Source organism: Rhinolophus sinicus, linkage group LG12, assembly GCF_036562045.2.
Source record: "Rhinolophus sinicus isolate RSC01 linkage group LG12, ASM3656204v1, whole genome shotgun sequence".
NCBI lineage: Eukaryota > Metazoa > Chordata > Mammalia > Chiroptera > Rhinolophidae > Rhinolophus > Rhinolophus sinicus.
Genome location: NC_133761.1, coordinates 60,987,708 through 61,002,455, shown reverse-complemented (window position 1 = coordinate 61,002,455; position 14,748 = coordinate 60,987,708). Strand labels below are relative to the sequence as shown.

At 41.7% G+C, this 14,748-nt stretch overlaps 1 protein-coding gene and 1 long non-coding RNA gene across 2 annotated transcripts in view; one reads left to right on the top strand and one right to left on the bottom strand.

The window, feature by feature from the left end:
- Positions 1-3,033: 3,033 nt before the first annotated feature.
- LOC141567932 (uncharacterized) lies at positions 3,034-4,046 on the bottom strand. The gene is made up of 2 exons (XR_012490920.1): positions 3,827-4,046; positions 3,034-3,674 (listed from the first exon to the last, which is right to left on the bottom strand). It is a non-coding gene; the product is annotated as an uncharacterized LOC141567932 (long non-coding RNA).
- Positions 4,047-4,189: 143 nt separating this feature from the next.
- The window catches only part of KCTD3 (potassium channel tetramerization domain containing 3), a 32,290-nt gene continuing 21,731 nt past the window's right edge, over positions 4,190-14,748 (top strand). Inside the window, exons 1-7 of the mRNA XM_074317035.1 lie at positions 4,190-4,506; positions 9,386-9,439; positions 9,696-9,741; positions 11,344-11,417; positions 13,048-13,106; positions 13,385-13,465; positions 14,259-14,399. Of these exons, the coding sequence (XP_074173136.1) occupies positions 4,424-4,506; positions 9,386-9,439; positions 9,696-9,741; positions 11,344-11,417; positions 13,048-13,106; positions 13,385-13,465; positions 14,259-14,399 (538 nt within the window). The 5' untranslated portion in view covers positions 4,190-4,423. The remainder of the gene's footprint in view (positions 4,507-9,385; positions 9,440-9,695; positions 9,742-11,343; positions 11,418-13,047; positions 13,107-13,384; positions 13,466-14,258; positions 14,400-14,748) is intronic.

The following is a 14,748-nucleotide window of genomic DNA, read 5'->3' as shown; positions in this document are numbered from 1 at the left end:
ACAACACCCCTAATGACTCAATTTACAGGTGATCAGTTACAGCTATTACTCTATTCAGTGTGTACACCATGCCTATCACCTGCTTATTCTTTAGATGCCATGAGAGAATTATGACCAACGTGTGGGATACGGGAGATGATGCTGAACAGCAGAGTTTTGCCCTCCGGGTGGCCATAAATCAAGATGACGTGTTACTAAAACACTGTCTGGGTGTGATGGGAAGCAGACCATGGCCACCTGCCCAGAGTTGGCTGTGCATGGAAATCAGCTTGGGAACACAACCAGTCTCTAACAGGATGGTTAACTGGATAGTGATTCTCAGGGAGCACCATTTTCTTCATTAATGCTGGTAATGACTTTAGTACCCACTCATCCAAAAAAGCCATTGGATATTCTAATCACTACTGAATCTTCTGTTTTTAAAGGTCAGAGGCCAGGTTTGGCAGAAATCAAGGTAAATAAATGTGTCAGTATGTAAACTGTGGTGAACACCACATATGGCGGGACATACGACTAGATGGTGAGGCCTTCAGTAATGTTTTCTAATAAACTAACTTTTAGAGAAGAAAAGATAATTTATTGTCCCAGCAGTGCAAGCTGTTGGGATTGGGCAGAAAATAAATAATATGGCATCCTGTAGAAGTAGATGGACTGTGTTACATAATGATGCCTGGAACTTGATGTCTATAAAACCTTTGCTACAATATCTGGGATACGGTTCTGTCCACAATCCAGATGTGATCCAGAATTCACCGAACAGCAGTGGCCTCTAGTTATCACCCTGTTCAATGGGAGTGTGTGGCATATGAGAAAGGCCATCTCTGCTGAGGAAGAATCGAGAATCAGAATATAATTTAAACAGTGTTTAATGTGTCATTTATTATTTTAATCTCTGCCACAGCTATCTGGTGAACAAATAATTTTTATTCCAATGATAGAATTAAATGAACATTAGGCTTATGTAAACAATGATCCCCATGATGAGAAAACATTATTCAGATTAAAAATCTACTACTTACTAACACTCATAGAAAATTTTGGGGAACTGTTCTTTATATGTTATCTGCAAAATGTCTTTTAGAAACCTCAAAAGAGAGCTTTGGCTCTCATGATAAATTGTTATAAAGTGTTATTAAGCCTGAGCAATCTGGTCAACCAAAAATAAATAAATAAATAGTACGTGCTAAGTGGCCTCCTTGCAGAAACCAATTTTGGTTTAAAATCTTACTGAAATGAAGCCCCCCAAGTTATTCTGCCTTCTTTTTATTATAAAGTCCACTACACTAAAGACTGTCAGACATTTAGCAAACATATTAAGAAAATGTGGCACCCCTGAAATAATGAAATGTGTTAATACATCTTCTAAGAATGTGAGGCAGAACTAATGCCCTCTTAAATGATAAACAGGGAAGAATATCAATTATAGGAGAAGTGTTTCTATAGTTCATTCTTTGGTAGGGACAAACTAGACCATGCGGCACAAGGTTACAATTTGAACTTGAAGAATTGTTCTGATCCTTTCCTTTTTTTTTTTTTTTCAAAGCCTGTGATGATAGGGTGGGATTTGGTGTTACAGTTTTCAAAGCACTTTTAAATAATAATGTATGATTAACCTTTAATGAAAATTCATTGCATATTGACTAATGGTTATGAGAGGCTTTTAGTCATTAGTAATATAAGATTTTGCAAAGTACTCTACTGAATAATCAATATCATCATCAGAGAAATTGTTCCAAAACAGACAGGCTATTGTTATCAGTCAAAATAGTCTAAGTTTTAATTCTTCCTACACTTTATAGAACTGCCAGTACTCAGTTTTGTATACATAGGCAGCACATATTTATATCTGGTCGTATTGCAGGTTTCAAACTTTATGATATCCCAATCTTCTGTACCCCATTGCAATAATTAGCCCATGTATGTCATGGGATGTGGCACTGATACCAGGGATAAATAGAAGCACAGCCCCCAAACCTGGGAGTTTCCTCTGGACAAGGTGAAAGAAAATCATTACATTGCTTCCTTTCCACCTATCCTGGCAACCTGGGGAGAAAGTCCTGCCTAAGAATTTCATTGAAGGTTTACATTTGAAATGCTAATTTCAAAGCTTCTGACAGTTGTTTGTCTGATGGTCATAGCTCTATTCTTTGGAACTTTATCATAATGGGCCTACCCTGTTAAGCATTGGTAGGCACTGGCCATACCCTAGCTGACCAACATTTTCTATAAGGGCCAGATAAGCACTTATTTTTTGACTTCAGAGGCCATTGATCTCTGTCATGACTACTCACCTCTGTCACTGTAGTACAAACAGGCATGTACACAGAGGAGTGGCTGTTCCAACAAAAGTCTGTTCCCATGAAACTTTATTTACAAAGGTGGTGAGTCAGATTTGGCCTATGGGCCCTAGTTTACCAAGGACTGGTCTAGAACTAAGAAGAGAAAGAAAGAATTGAAATAACTCTGTCCAGTAATGTGAACTTCATTTCTATTGTGGAGCTGGGAAATCTTAGCAGCTTATATTATCATTATTAGGAGTATACTGCTGGGAAAGTTTTGTTTTACCTTAGGTGTGGGAGAGGGGTGGCCGGGAGGGCAGATTTAAGGGATCCACAAAGGGATGGTCAAGTATGCAAAGACTAGGAACAACGGGAAGCCATTTTCCCTTTATTAGGGGTAGACATGGTCTGCAGGAGCCTAATCAGAACTAGACTCTGCAAGCGGGGTGTGTTACATAAAGTCAGACACGGAAGAACACAGGCATTTCCAGAACCGCAGAGGAGCAGGGGACAATAAATGCCCTGACCACTGTCTCCCTGGGCCCTGACTGTCTTGCTTGTACCTCCCAGTGGCTGACACAAATTGGAGGACAAGGACCCAGGCGATGCAGTCCCTAATAATCAGTTTCCTGAGGCTCATAGGAGAAATAAAAGAAAAAAGGCAGAAAGCAAATTGAGGAGTGTGAGAGCGGCTCAATAATATTTCCAGGAATTACCCAGATGGTGAAAGCATTGCAGGATGCATGAGGAAGCATTATGTTTGGCAATTTATTGAGGCATAATTAAAATATGATAAAGTGTACTTACCTAAAGTGTACAATTTGGTAAGTCTCGGCAAACATTTACATCCAGAAAACAATCATCACAATCAATATCACTAACACATCTATCACCTGAAAAGTTTCCTCCTGCACCTCTGGAATTCCCTTTCCATAACTTTCCATGTCTCACCCCTGAGGAAATCACTGACATATCTGCTTTCTATGACTCAGGACTGGCTTAGATTTTCTAGAACTTTATATGATGGAATCTCACACTACATACTTTTTTTTTGTTGTTTGTTTGTTTGTGTCCTATACTTAGTATAATTATTTTGACACCCTGTTTTCTCTGTGTACAAGTAGTTCATTCCTTTATATTGCTCAGTGTTGCCATGAAGGGAATGCATTTATTTCTTCAACCGATGATGAAGAGTTGGATCGTCTCTGACTTAGGGCTATTGCAAATAATGCTGCTGTACATATTCGTGTGAAACTCTTTGTAGAGACAAATCCTGGGTCGGGAAGACACTTCTGAGCCTCCGGTCCTGCTGCCAGGCTGGAAAACAGAGCTCCTTTCTTTGCTCAAAAGTCGATGCCATAGTGTTGGCTTCCGTGCACTTGGGGACATGGAACCCTGGTTCGGGAACAGCATTGAAGACAGTAAAGTGACGAGTTTGCCGAGATAACCGTACCAGATTTTAAAACCCCCACTTTTTCACTGCACGTGCAGGATTTACACGTACGCATCAACTTCTAGCTCTGGGGAGTGTCCCTCGTCTCTCCCACCTGCCCGTGGAGAAGGGAGACAGCAGAGGTGCTGAGGACAGTTGCCCAGACCTGCCCTCGTTCTGGGAGCGCTCACTCCTGGTGCCAGCAAAGGTTAGGTGTCAGCGGCAAGGGACTGGGAGGAGAAACGTGCTGGAAGCCCGTCCGAGCCCGCGGCGGCCCGGAGCACGTTCCCCGGCCCTCCCGCTGCGCCCGCCGCGCGGGGATGGGAAGCTCCTCCCAGCCTTTCCTTCCTGCCCCTTGGTGGCACTGGCGGGCGAAGGGCGAGCGCTGAGGAATTTTGTCCCCAGCGGCGACCCCTCCTCCGGAGCCGCGGCGGCCCCTCCTCCCGAGCCGCGGCGGCGGCGGCGGTGGCGTCGGTGGCGGCCGCTGCCGAGCGCCCAGGAGAGGCCCGGGCCGGCCCGGCGGCCTAGTGGCCGGAGACGTGGAGGCTGGGCCGCCCTCCCGGGCCGCCCGAGCGGAGGGGGAAGAGGCGGACGCGAGAGAGCCCCGCCCGGCCGCCGGGAAGGTGGGGGAGGCTGCGCGCACCTCCCGCCGCGGGCTCAGCGGCCCGGGCCCGGGAAGGGGGGGCGGCGTGCGCGCCCCGATCCGCGGGCGATGGCGGGAGGGCACTGCGGCAGCTTCGCCGCGGCGGCGGCCGGCAGCGGTGAGATTGTGCAGCTGAACGTGGGGGGGACCAGGTGAGTCGGCGGGGCTGCTGAATGTGGGGGGACCCGGTGAGTCGGCGGGGCTGCTGAATATGGGGGAGCCAGGTGAGTCGGCGGGGCTGCTGAATGTGGGGGGACCCGGTGAGTCGGCGGGGCTGCTGAATGTGGGGGGACCCGGTGAGTCGGCGGGGCTGCTGAATGTGGGGGGACCCGGTGAGTCGGCGGGGCTGCTGAATGTGGGGGGACCCGGTGAGTCGGCGGGGCTGCTGAATGTGGGGGGACCCGGTGAGTCGGCGGGGCTGCTGAATGTGGGGGGACCCGGTGAGTCGGCGGGGCCGCTGAATATGGGGGGACCAGGTGACTCGGCGGGGCCGCTGAATGTGGGGGGACCCGGTGAGTCGGCGGGGCCGCTGAATGTGGGGGGACCAGGTGAGTCGGCGGGGCCGCTGAATGTGGGGGACCCGGTGAGTCGGCGGGGCCGCTGAATGTGGGGGACCCGGTGAGTCGGCGGGGCCGCTGAATGTGGGGGACCCGGTGAGTCGGCGGGGCCGCTGAATGTAGGGGGACCCGGTGAGTCGGCGGGGCTGCTGAATGTGGGGGACCCGGTGAGTCGGCGGGGCTGCTGAATGTGGGGGGACCAGGCAGGAAGGCTAATGTGGGGGGTATGTGAGTCGGCCTGGCGGCTGAACGTTGAGGGCCCAGGTGAGTCGGTGGGGCTGCTGCACATGGGGGACCCAGGTGAGTCCGCGGGGCAGGGGCCCAGAGCGGGATGCGGCGGGCGGTCTCCAGCGGGGACGACGGCGACCCGGGGTCGCGGGAACGTGGACGAGTACAGGGTCGCGCCGGGCGGGGGACGCAGGGGCCCTCCTGGCGGCAGTGTCGGCGAATCCAGACTCAGTGCTGTGGGGTCCGAGAAGGGACGGGCTCCAGGGCCTCTTGGAGTCGCTGAGAGCCGGATCCATGTGGCGGAGCTGCCGCCTTCCTAGAATGCCGACCTCTGCTCCTCACCTACCTAAGGTGTCAGGCCAGGAGGAACATTCTGTAGCCTTCCGTGCCTTACCTTAGAGTGTATTGGAGGAATTTATTTTGGAGAAGCCTGGCCTCGTGGTTTGGCTGTTGTAGGTGAAACAGCCTCCCTTTTTCTTGGGTCAACAAGGCGTCCCTTTGCCTGGGGAAGAAATTGCAGTGTTCTTTCCACGCCTCATTAAGGGCTATCTGCAATCACGAACAATTTCTTTGGAGCAAGTGCAGTGGATTTATTTTCAGAGTTTCTTGGTGCATGGCTTTGAGGGATCAGCTTGTCTTCTAGAACAATGTGTCCAGACAGAGCACTTTACCGAGTTGGTTCCAGGAAGCTTCGGATATTGACACACCGTATGGTGCACTCTTGGTAAACAGATGGAAAACTCCTCTGTTCTTTCTGGCCTTCCTCTCCTCTTCTGTGCCTTTTATTAAGCTTTTTTTTGGGGGGAAACAACTTTTTTTGGTGTGTGAATTGACTGTGGCTTATGAGTCACTCGTCAGAAATGGGAGTTTGCCAACTCTCTTCAAAGGCAGAAGTAGTTGAGTTTTAGGGTTGGTGGAGTTGGAACAATAAAATGTTTAGGGAATACAGTGTGCTGTGCTTGAGAATGGCTGACTTTTAAATTTTTTTGTAATGCAAAACAGCAACAATGTGAGCCATAGTGATAAAAAAATGTATAGTTTTAACTTAAACATTTAAATTTTCTACGTGTCCTAGAGAATTTAACACAAACAGTTGTATTTCATTCTTGCCCTGCTCTTTCTTTCCCCTCATCCTCCAAACAAAACCGTTTAGTAGTTTAATAAATTACATTAGTGCCACTGTATAGATAACGGTCTTACAGAAGGGAAGATTCATGTGTAAGATTTAGTGCAAGAAATGGATACTTTTCCTAAAATCACAGGAAGATACTGCAGGTTTGGCAATTTGGAGATGCAAGAGTGGGATGCTCCCTGCTGGGAGGACCGCCTCCAGTGTGGGTTCATACTGGAGTAGCATTGTAGCATCTCAAATCCCTATGCTGGTTTCTTAACCGCTGTTGGTTGCTGGTGTTTCTTTCCAGGCATTCCAAAGGACATACTGTATTATGATAAAAATTAAACAGTGCTGTTATTTACTGTGTGTTGAAAGCGGGTGACTAAATAGTGATGTCTTGTTAATGACTGTTGAATTCCGTTTAAATTATTAAATCATATGATGGATACTTGAGGCAGCTGTCTTGGAGCTGGAACATTTTCTTTTTTGTTTCATTACTTACAAAACTGGATTTGATCGTCTAAAATTTTCCAAATAGTGGTATTACCAAACAATGCAAAATAGATACCGTATTAGATCGAACGGTTTAGAAGACAGATGAGTCGTTACATAGAAATGAGAAATAAAGTTCAAAAACAAACTTTAGAATTGCTAGGGTCAAACAAGGTATAAGTAATGACACAGCCTCTAGAAAACAGAAGATCCAACAATGAGTGTTTTCTGGAGTTACTTTAAATCATAGACTCTTGCAGCATTTTAGAGCTCAGAGGGATCAAGAAGTCATCTGTATCATGTGCAAATCACAGATTAATGCAGTCACTTAAGTCATTGTAAAATACAATCCTATGTGACTGCCATTAAGTGGAGGAATTGCCACTGGGAGAACCATCTGAAGCACAGAATTGAAGTTGGCCCCGAAATGACAGAGTAAAACCCAAAAGGAGAATTGATTTGAACAGAGAATCATATGCTATAGGTAAGGTTCCCCTCCTCCCTTTTTTTTTAATTTCAAGAGAAGAGAGATACAAAAATGGAATTAAGAAATTACCAAGTTTTATGATTTATGTCACACTTTGCGGGTGATTTATAAACTAGAGAAGATGAGGCTTACTTTAGAATTGTTAATATTATTTACAAAAAGAAACCAATGAAGTGAAAGAAACCCAGTATGACTCAATTTGTGATGAATTTTATTAGAGTATGATTTGAGACCTCGTGAGAGAGTTCTGGCACCAGCTAGTGGCAGACTCAGAGACAAAGAACTTTGGAGTGAGACAGACAGGGGTTCCAGTTCCCAGGCTTTACCTCTAGATCAGCAACTCTGAGCAAATTATTTTTTAACGCTTAGTTTCCCAAAATATAACGTGACAATAGTACCATCCTTACAGTATTGCTAAAGGAATTTGAAGTAATAAATGGAAAATGCAAGGATTATTCACGTTATGAATAGTAACATTGCTGAAGAAATAATTTAAATTAGATTGCTTCCAAGTTAATTCGGTAGGAGGCAAGTAGCATAGAGTATAAATGGTGGGTATGCGAAGATCTTTAGTAATACTCTTGTCGAGACCACATTGCACATGGCCCCTGGCACACTGTGGGTATGAGATAAAAAACAGAAAAAGTGTTAATACATGTTGCAGAGAAGTATGTTCTCAATATGTAATTTCAAATGCTGTCGTTTTCATGAAGTCATATTTGGAACCAGTTTTCGAGCTCTGGGTTTTTTCCTCTCCTGTGTTCCCCTTGTTTGGGGGAGGAAAAAAAAAAGTAGGAATGAGGGTCTGATCCCTTTACCCAGAAATCCCAGATTACTAACTGCACCCCAAACTTCTGAATTTAATCGAAATTGCTAATATGACTTGAAGCAGACCTGTGAATTTCCTAAGTAACAAAATTCAAGTTTCTTGGTAGGCCTCATATGGGCCTCATGTGATGGCCTCCAAAACAGAGTGATTCATTCAGTTTATCATTGACTGGATCTGCTTTTATTTATCTGACCAAGTCATTTTCCTCTGACTAGTTGTAATCGGTTTCTCGTTTTTTTCTTAAGGTTCTGCTAAGAAATGCACGTGGGACAATTTGCCATGTTTTCTTGGATAAACCGATTCCTTTGCTCAGTCTGATGAATGGGCACAGGGACTACTTTAAAACATTTTTTTAATGCTAGAATGTAAATGTAGAATGAAAGCAGAGGTCTGTTAGGCTCTTCTGTGTGAGGACACATGGTGACGTGAGCAGAGGAACATGATGTATAGTCCAGTGTGATGAGTTTGGACATGAAAATACTTCGATACTAAGGGCTGCACTAGATGAGCCCTAGATCACATTCTCAGTCATGTCACTTTACAACTGTTACTGATTTTTTTTCCCCATTTGTTACACTGTGCTTTGGTAAAGTTCCCTCCATCGGTGGTAATGAGCAGACTTGAACAAATGGCAGTTCACCGCAAAACAACGACATACATTTACTGAGTGGTATTTGAATGAATGAACACAACAGTTGCAAATGGCGCCAGCCTGCATATAAAAAAAAAAGTGTGAAATGCATAATATACAATGTAATTATCACAAGTTCAAAATAACATAGGGTAGAGTTTGGAAAAATGGTTAAAGAGGAGGTAAACCCTTATCCGTATCAAGATGGATGGGACTCAGATGACTGGACATGACAAGAGCTGTCTCGCTGGGATAGATAAAGATGCTGAAATGGTAGTGGGCGTGAATTGTTTGGGGATATTGAGACATTCTCGCTCATTGGAGGGGAGCACAGTTTGTGTTGGAGAGATGAAACGACCTGAAGATAACTTCCAATGCTATAGTGAGAAGTTGGGGCTTGGTGTGAGGGGTACATTGTTGATTCTTCAGCAGACTGGCAGGCTGGAAGGTAGTGTTTTAGGAAGTATGTCAGTGAGTTAATGACTTGATTTTTGTTGCGAGCTCTTTGAGTAATCTTAACTGAATGGAAAGAAGCAAAATTTTAAAATATTAAATGTAATTAATATAATTGACCCAGCTATAGCTTTAAAACACCTTATAAATCATCGGCCAGCATAGTAGAGCAAGTTAACTAATAACTGGAATTGTCAAACCATGTCCTCGTTTATAATACCAGACCAATTTCAATTGCAGATTTAGTACCTCAAGACAGACTCTTATGTGGATTCCAGATTCTTTTTTTTCCAGGTATTGCATCTAATTCTTTACTACCATTTTTAATACACTTGTTATTTATCAAAATAGTACATTTTTCTGTGTCTGTTAAAGTAATATACTTTATTTCTCAAATACAAAAATTTTAACTCTTAAAATATAATTTTGTTTTTATTTTACTTTGGAGATACGATGACATTTGTCTTGGTCTTTGACACAATAAAGAATTAGGACATTTATTCATACTCAGATTTTAAAAACTAACTAGCTTATTGTTAATAACTTCTAGTTTGCTGAGTGGAAGAATTTCAAGCCTTCGAGATGAAACTGGTGCTGTGAGTATAATTTGTGTGTGTGTGTGTGTGTGTGTGTGTATAAAAATTAATGGTTATAATGCTTGCTCCTTATTATATAGTGACTCTTAGGAGATAGGAAATACTTTAATAACTGCTATATGAAAATGACATAGATGACTTAGTTTATTTATTTTTGATCAGGCATAGAGAGTGTCTCTATATAAGAGAACTCTAAACACGGAATGCTAAATATAGATATTAAATATTCAGGATTGCAGGACATAAGGTGACATTGTCAAGGGATAAAAATATGCATTTTAATCAGTAATTAAAACTGTAACGGTAAATAGATTAATGTAAATAATAAAATACTTTGATATGGGATTAGAATGCTTTAAGATGTTGCAAATTAGTAAAGTCCTACATTTATTTATGTTTTTATTTGTTTTTATTTATTTATTGGAGAATAACCTTATGAACTTACAACAATGGTGGAATGAGGAAAATAAAGAACTGTTATGTTTCAGTACAAAAATAAAAATGGGTTCACCCATTTAAAAAGCAGTGCTGTGCGAAGAATATGTAAAGCGAATGTCCGGTGCTCTCAAAGGGAAACGGCTTTCTGTTCGCAGGCAACAAAGTGACCAGAAGTGTTTGTTTGCTATGGTGAGATTTGCAGATTAAATAAAGCAGCAAAAGCAGGCATTCCCATGTGAGGTTATAAAAAAGACATCAGCAATAATCTCTGCACAAATCTGTGGTGTTTCTTCCACTTCTGATTCATTGTAATAAGAAAAAAAAGCAAGACTTTCTGAAGCTAGAACTCCACTCATTGTATATACATAATTGATCATAGTAAAAGGAGTTTTATTTGCTACCATTCCTCTAATTCACTTACATAAGCTTTAAAAGATGTTCAGTTTTATAGGTAGCGCTTTTGTAATTGATTCAAAATAGTGCTGGTACACATTTCTATAAAAAGCTATCAGTTATGTATTTCAAATTTTAAGCATTTTACCCTCCCCGCCCCTTATGGATTCAGTGTTTTTTGTCACCACCTCCTTTTCCCCTCCTAGCCCTTGAGGAAATTGAAATAGTGGGATGTATAAGTGTTAATGAGAATGGGATTTTCCAGTTTTAACAACAGCATGATTTACATTTCTCGATTACCCCATGGGTATTGTAGACATACGCTGTTTCAGTGACTAACATACGAAGCACGAATTATGTCTCAATCACCATCATCAATAACAAATAATCAGGCAATATAAGAAAGTATTATTGATGCATCATATTTTCAAAATATTTATTGAATTCTAGACTATTTCAGATAAAAATGTTCCGTTGGTGTCTACCAAAGATACAAATAAAGAAATGAGAGAACTAGCTGACTAGGTACCATTTTCCTATATGTTAAAATAGCATCAATCTAATAATAGTTTTTCAGGGAGAAAAAGACACTACTACATTAAATGCACAGTCGTAACTGCATTTCAGTTTTAGCAGCGTTACAATTTAAGAATAGAATAAGAAAACAGAGCATTTCAATACTTCAGTCTTTGTTTCTTAAGTTAGTATTACAGATATTAAAGTTAGAGGTCGAATTTATAATTTGAAAATAAAGAAATCCATCCTTTACAGATATTTATTGACAGAGATCCAGCAGCATTTGCACCCATTTTAAATTTTCTTCGAACAAAAGAACTAGACTTAAGGTAAGAAGTGCATCTTTTTTAATAAATTCCAATTGATAGATACATTTTTGGTAGTTTATGAAGGAAAAAAACAAAGGTAAAGACTATTTTGCTTGAAAGTTTCCTCAGAATTAAACTCTCATAGATACAAGCCACCGTCATCTCTTCCTCTCGACTTCTCCAACAGCTTCCAGACCACTTTTCCTGACTTCATTCTTGCATCCCTCTAATTTATTTTTCACACTGTAGTCAACATAATATAAATTGAATCCGTTTACTACTCTCCTTACAATGTTATTGGATTAATGGCTAAGGATTTTCTGCAACCTGCCCAGTTTAATTTCTCTTGCTTCACTTTAATTTCTCTTCCAGCAGACCTCACATTCCAAAAGGCTAGCACTGTTTATTATGTACCCTCAGGATCCAGCATGCTGCTTAGTGCACAGTAGGGGCTCAGGTCAAGTTTTTCTGGTGGATAAATGCATGATCATTTAAACGAATTAAGTCTAGATTCTTAACCAGCAAACTGCAATTTGTATTTTTTTTGTTTCATATATCCCTAGTGAACTTTCAATAAGGATTTCTTAATATTTTGTAGATACAGCTTTGGAAATTCTAATAGTATCTGATTTTTGGCTTAAATTCTCTACAATATGAGTTCCTTGAAGACAAAGATTCTTTTTTGTCTGGTTGGTTACCTGCTGTATTCCCAGTGCTAAAACAACGCATACATAGTAGCTGCTCAATAGACATTTATTGAATGAATAAAATGGTTTGTTGGTGCTTTTTGTTTGTGTGGTTTTTGGCCTGGGACTGGAAGTGGGAAGTATATTACTACTTCTTTATAAAAGTCAAATTATTTGGACCCATAGTATTTGATTTAAAAAGCCTAAATGTACTGCTAGTCAGTATCCTTGAGACTAATCCACAACTAGATAGCCCGTGAAAGGCAGAATTAGTTTAAATATCTGTATTGAGTGACTGCTTTTCTTAGAAATCACTGCCTTATTTACTTAAAGAGTAAAATAGTATTTTCAGACTGCTATACTGTAACGTCTTCAGGATAACAGCATTTCCTAAGGCTGGTCTTCCCCCCTACTTTCCATTTTGCTTTTACTCTTGGTTTCTGATGAGAAGGAAGTCATTTATATGAATTTATTCATTCAACAAATATTTATTACATAACATATATGCGTGTTGTGCTAGGCTTTCTGTGAGGTGTGCAAAAATAGATCAGAAGTAGATCACGCTTGCAGGGAGCTTACAGTATAATTGGGAGGTTAAATATAGAAGTAATTATGATAAGAAGTTAAAAGTCATTAATGCCAGAGAGGAACGATTTCCCATCTTGTTCGCCTTATTAGGTACTTGATAATTTACTTGCATTACCGCTGGAAAGCCCTAGTCTCTCATTTAGTCGCCCAGTTCCTCTGTATGTGAATGGTTTTTAAGGAAGAAAACGTTTTTGTTGGCGTGTAGGTTTTTTTGCTTTTTTTAAGACTTTTTCACATGGTTAAGGGTGTTAGGAGAAAGGTGAGTTTTGAAGCCTGGGGATGTAGTTCACGGGAAGCACCTCGTCCTTTTTCCTTTGGCTCCCGAACGTAAGCCACGTCGCCGCTGAGAGTTACATCATGTGTGTGTTCCTTTGCAGGGGAGTGAGTATTAATGTTCTCAGGCACGAAGCGGAGTTTTATGGAATCACCCCATTAGGTAGGAGGCCTTTCAATACTTGTGTTGTGCGATTTGACCCGTTGTGCGTTAAACTTGCCCAAAGTGCGTGTCCTAGGCCGGGTCCCAGTTTTTGGTGGACTCGGTCAGCGCTTGCTTTTTTGTGGACTTTCATAGTAAAAAGATGTTGTCAGCTGATTTAACTTAAACGTTTTCCTTTTTTTTTCCCCCTTATCCTCTTTAACTAGAGAAAGTAAAAATGGAGTACTGTTTTTCTGTTTGCGTATACTCTTGACAAGTTTGCTTTGAAATGTTTTCAGTAAGAAGGCTTCTCTTATGTGAAGAGTTGGAGCGCTCATCTTGCGGCAGCGTCCTCTTCCACGGTTACTTGCCTCCCCCAGGTATTGCGGCTTGGTTGATTGATTGAGTCTTCTTAAAAATTAATTTTATCATTAAGCAAGCCATGTACAAATAAACATGAAGCAAGCATGTTCATACAACTGTGTAAGTAGGAAGAAGGAAGAACCAGTCTCTGATTATTGCCTTTCTCGTTTATCAATCTGCTTGATATGGTGAGAACTTGAACAGAAGTCGAGTCATAGTTTATGTTATAGTTGGGATGTGCCAGAGTTTTTCTGTAAAGGCCAGATAGGCCTCTGAGCTGGAAGATCTGTGGGAATACTCAACTTCGCCATACACACCCCAGAAATGAGGGGATGTGACTGTGTCAGGAAACTTGAGCTACACAAACAGCCCCTGGGTGGGGTCTGGCTGAAGCCCAGTTTGCCACCCCCTATGTGAGAGCATTGGTTGTCAGTCTTTTTGAAAGAATGGGACAATTCAGCTCTATATCAGTTTAAATCAGTACATAGTACTTAATACATAGTAACTATACAATGTGAAGACGTGACAGACTGAGTGAATTAACGGTTGATTTCAGTTACTTAGAGCTAGGCAAAACTGGAGTATGATATGATAAATCTTCATCTTATTTATTATATATAACATGATAAATACTAGAAATCTGTTGAGGTTTTTTTTTGTTTTCTTTTTTACGGTAATTAAGTTATTTGCAATAAATTGCTATATTCGAAGATATATGTTGAATATGATGAAATGCACTTTTTTCTTTGTTACAACATGAAATGTTAAATTGTATGTATACTTAGAAATTTATCTTATTTTCCTGTATAGGTATTCCTAGTCGTAAAATAAACAACACAACTAGATCCTCTGCCGATTCTAGGAATGGACTAAACTCTGCAGAGGGTGAAGCTCGGGCAAATGGTACCCAGCCTGTTCTCCCTGCAACCGAAGAAGAGACTGTTAGGCTAGGTGAGCAAAGATTCCTTACATAGTAGAAGAAAAATTCACGTTTTTAGTGCTAGCCTAATGATTTTTAAAGATGGAATTTTGCCGCTTCTCTTCTTAATCCACATCGATCATTTATATCTTAAAGTCTCACCTAACATATAATTTTTTAATTTGAAAGTATGTAACGTTCTGTTTGCAGATAGTAAATATTTTAAGCTCTGTGCGGGCTCTTTGGAACCGCCACTGTGCCTTTATTACCTGAAGGCAGCCGTGCAGCAAACGTAGACAGATGTGGCTGGGTTGCTACAGAACTTTATCAGAACAGGTAGAGGACTGCAATTGGCCCGTGGGCCCTAGGTTGCCAGCCCTC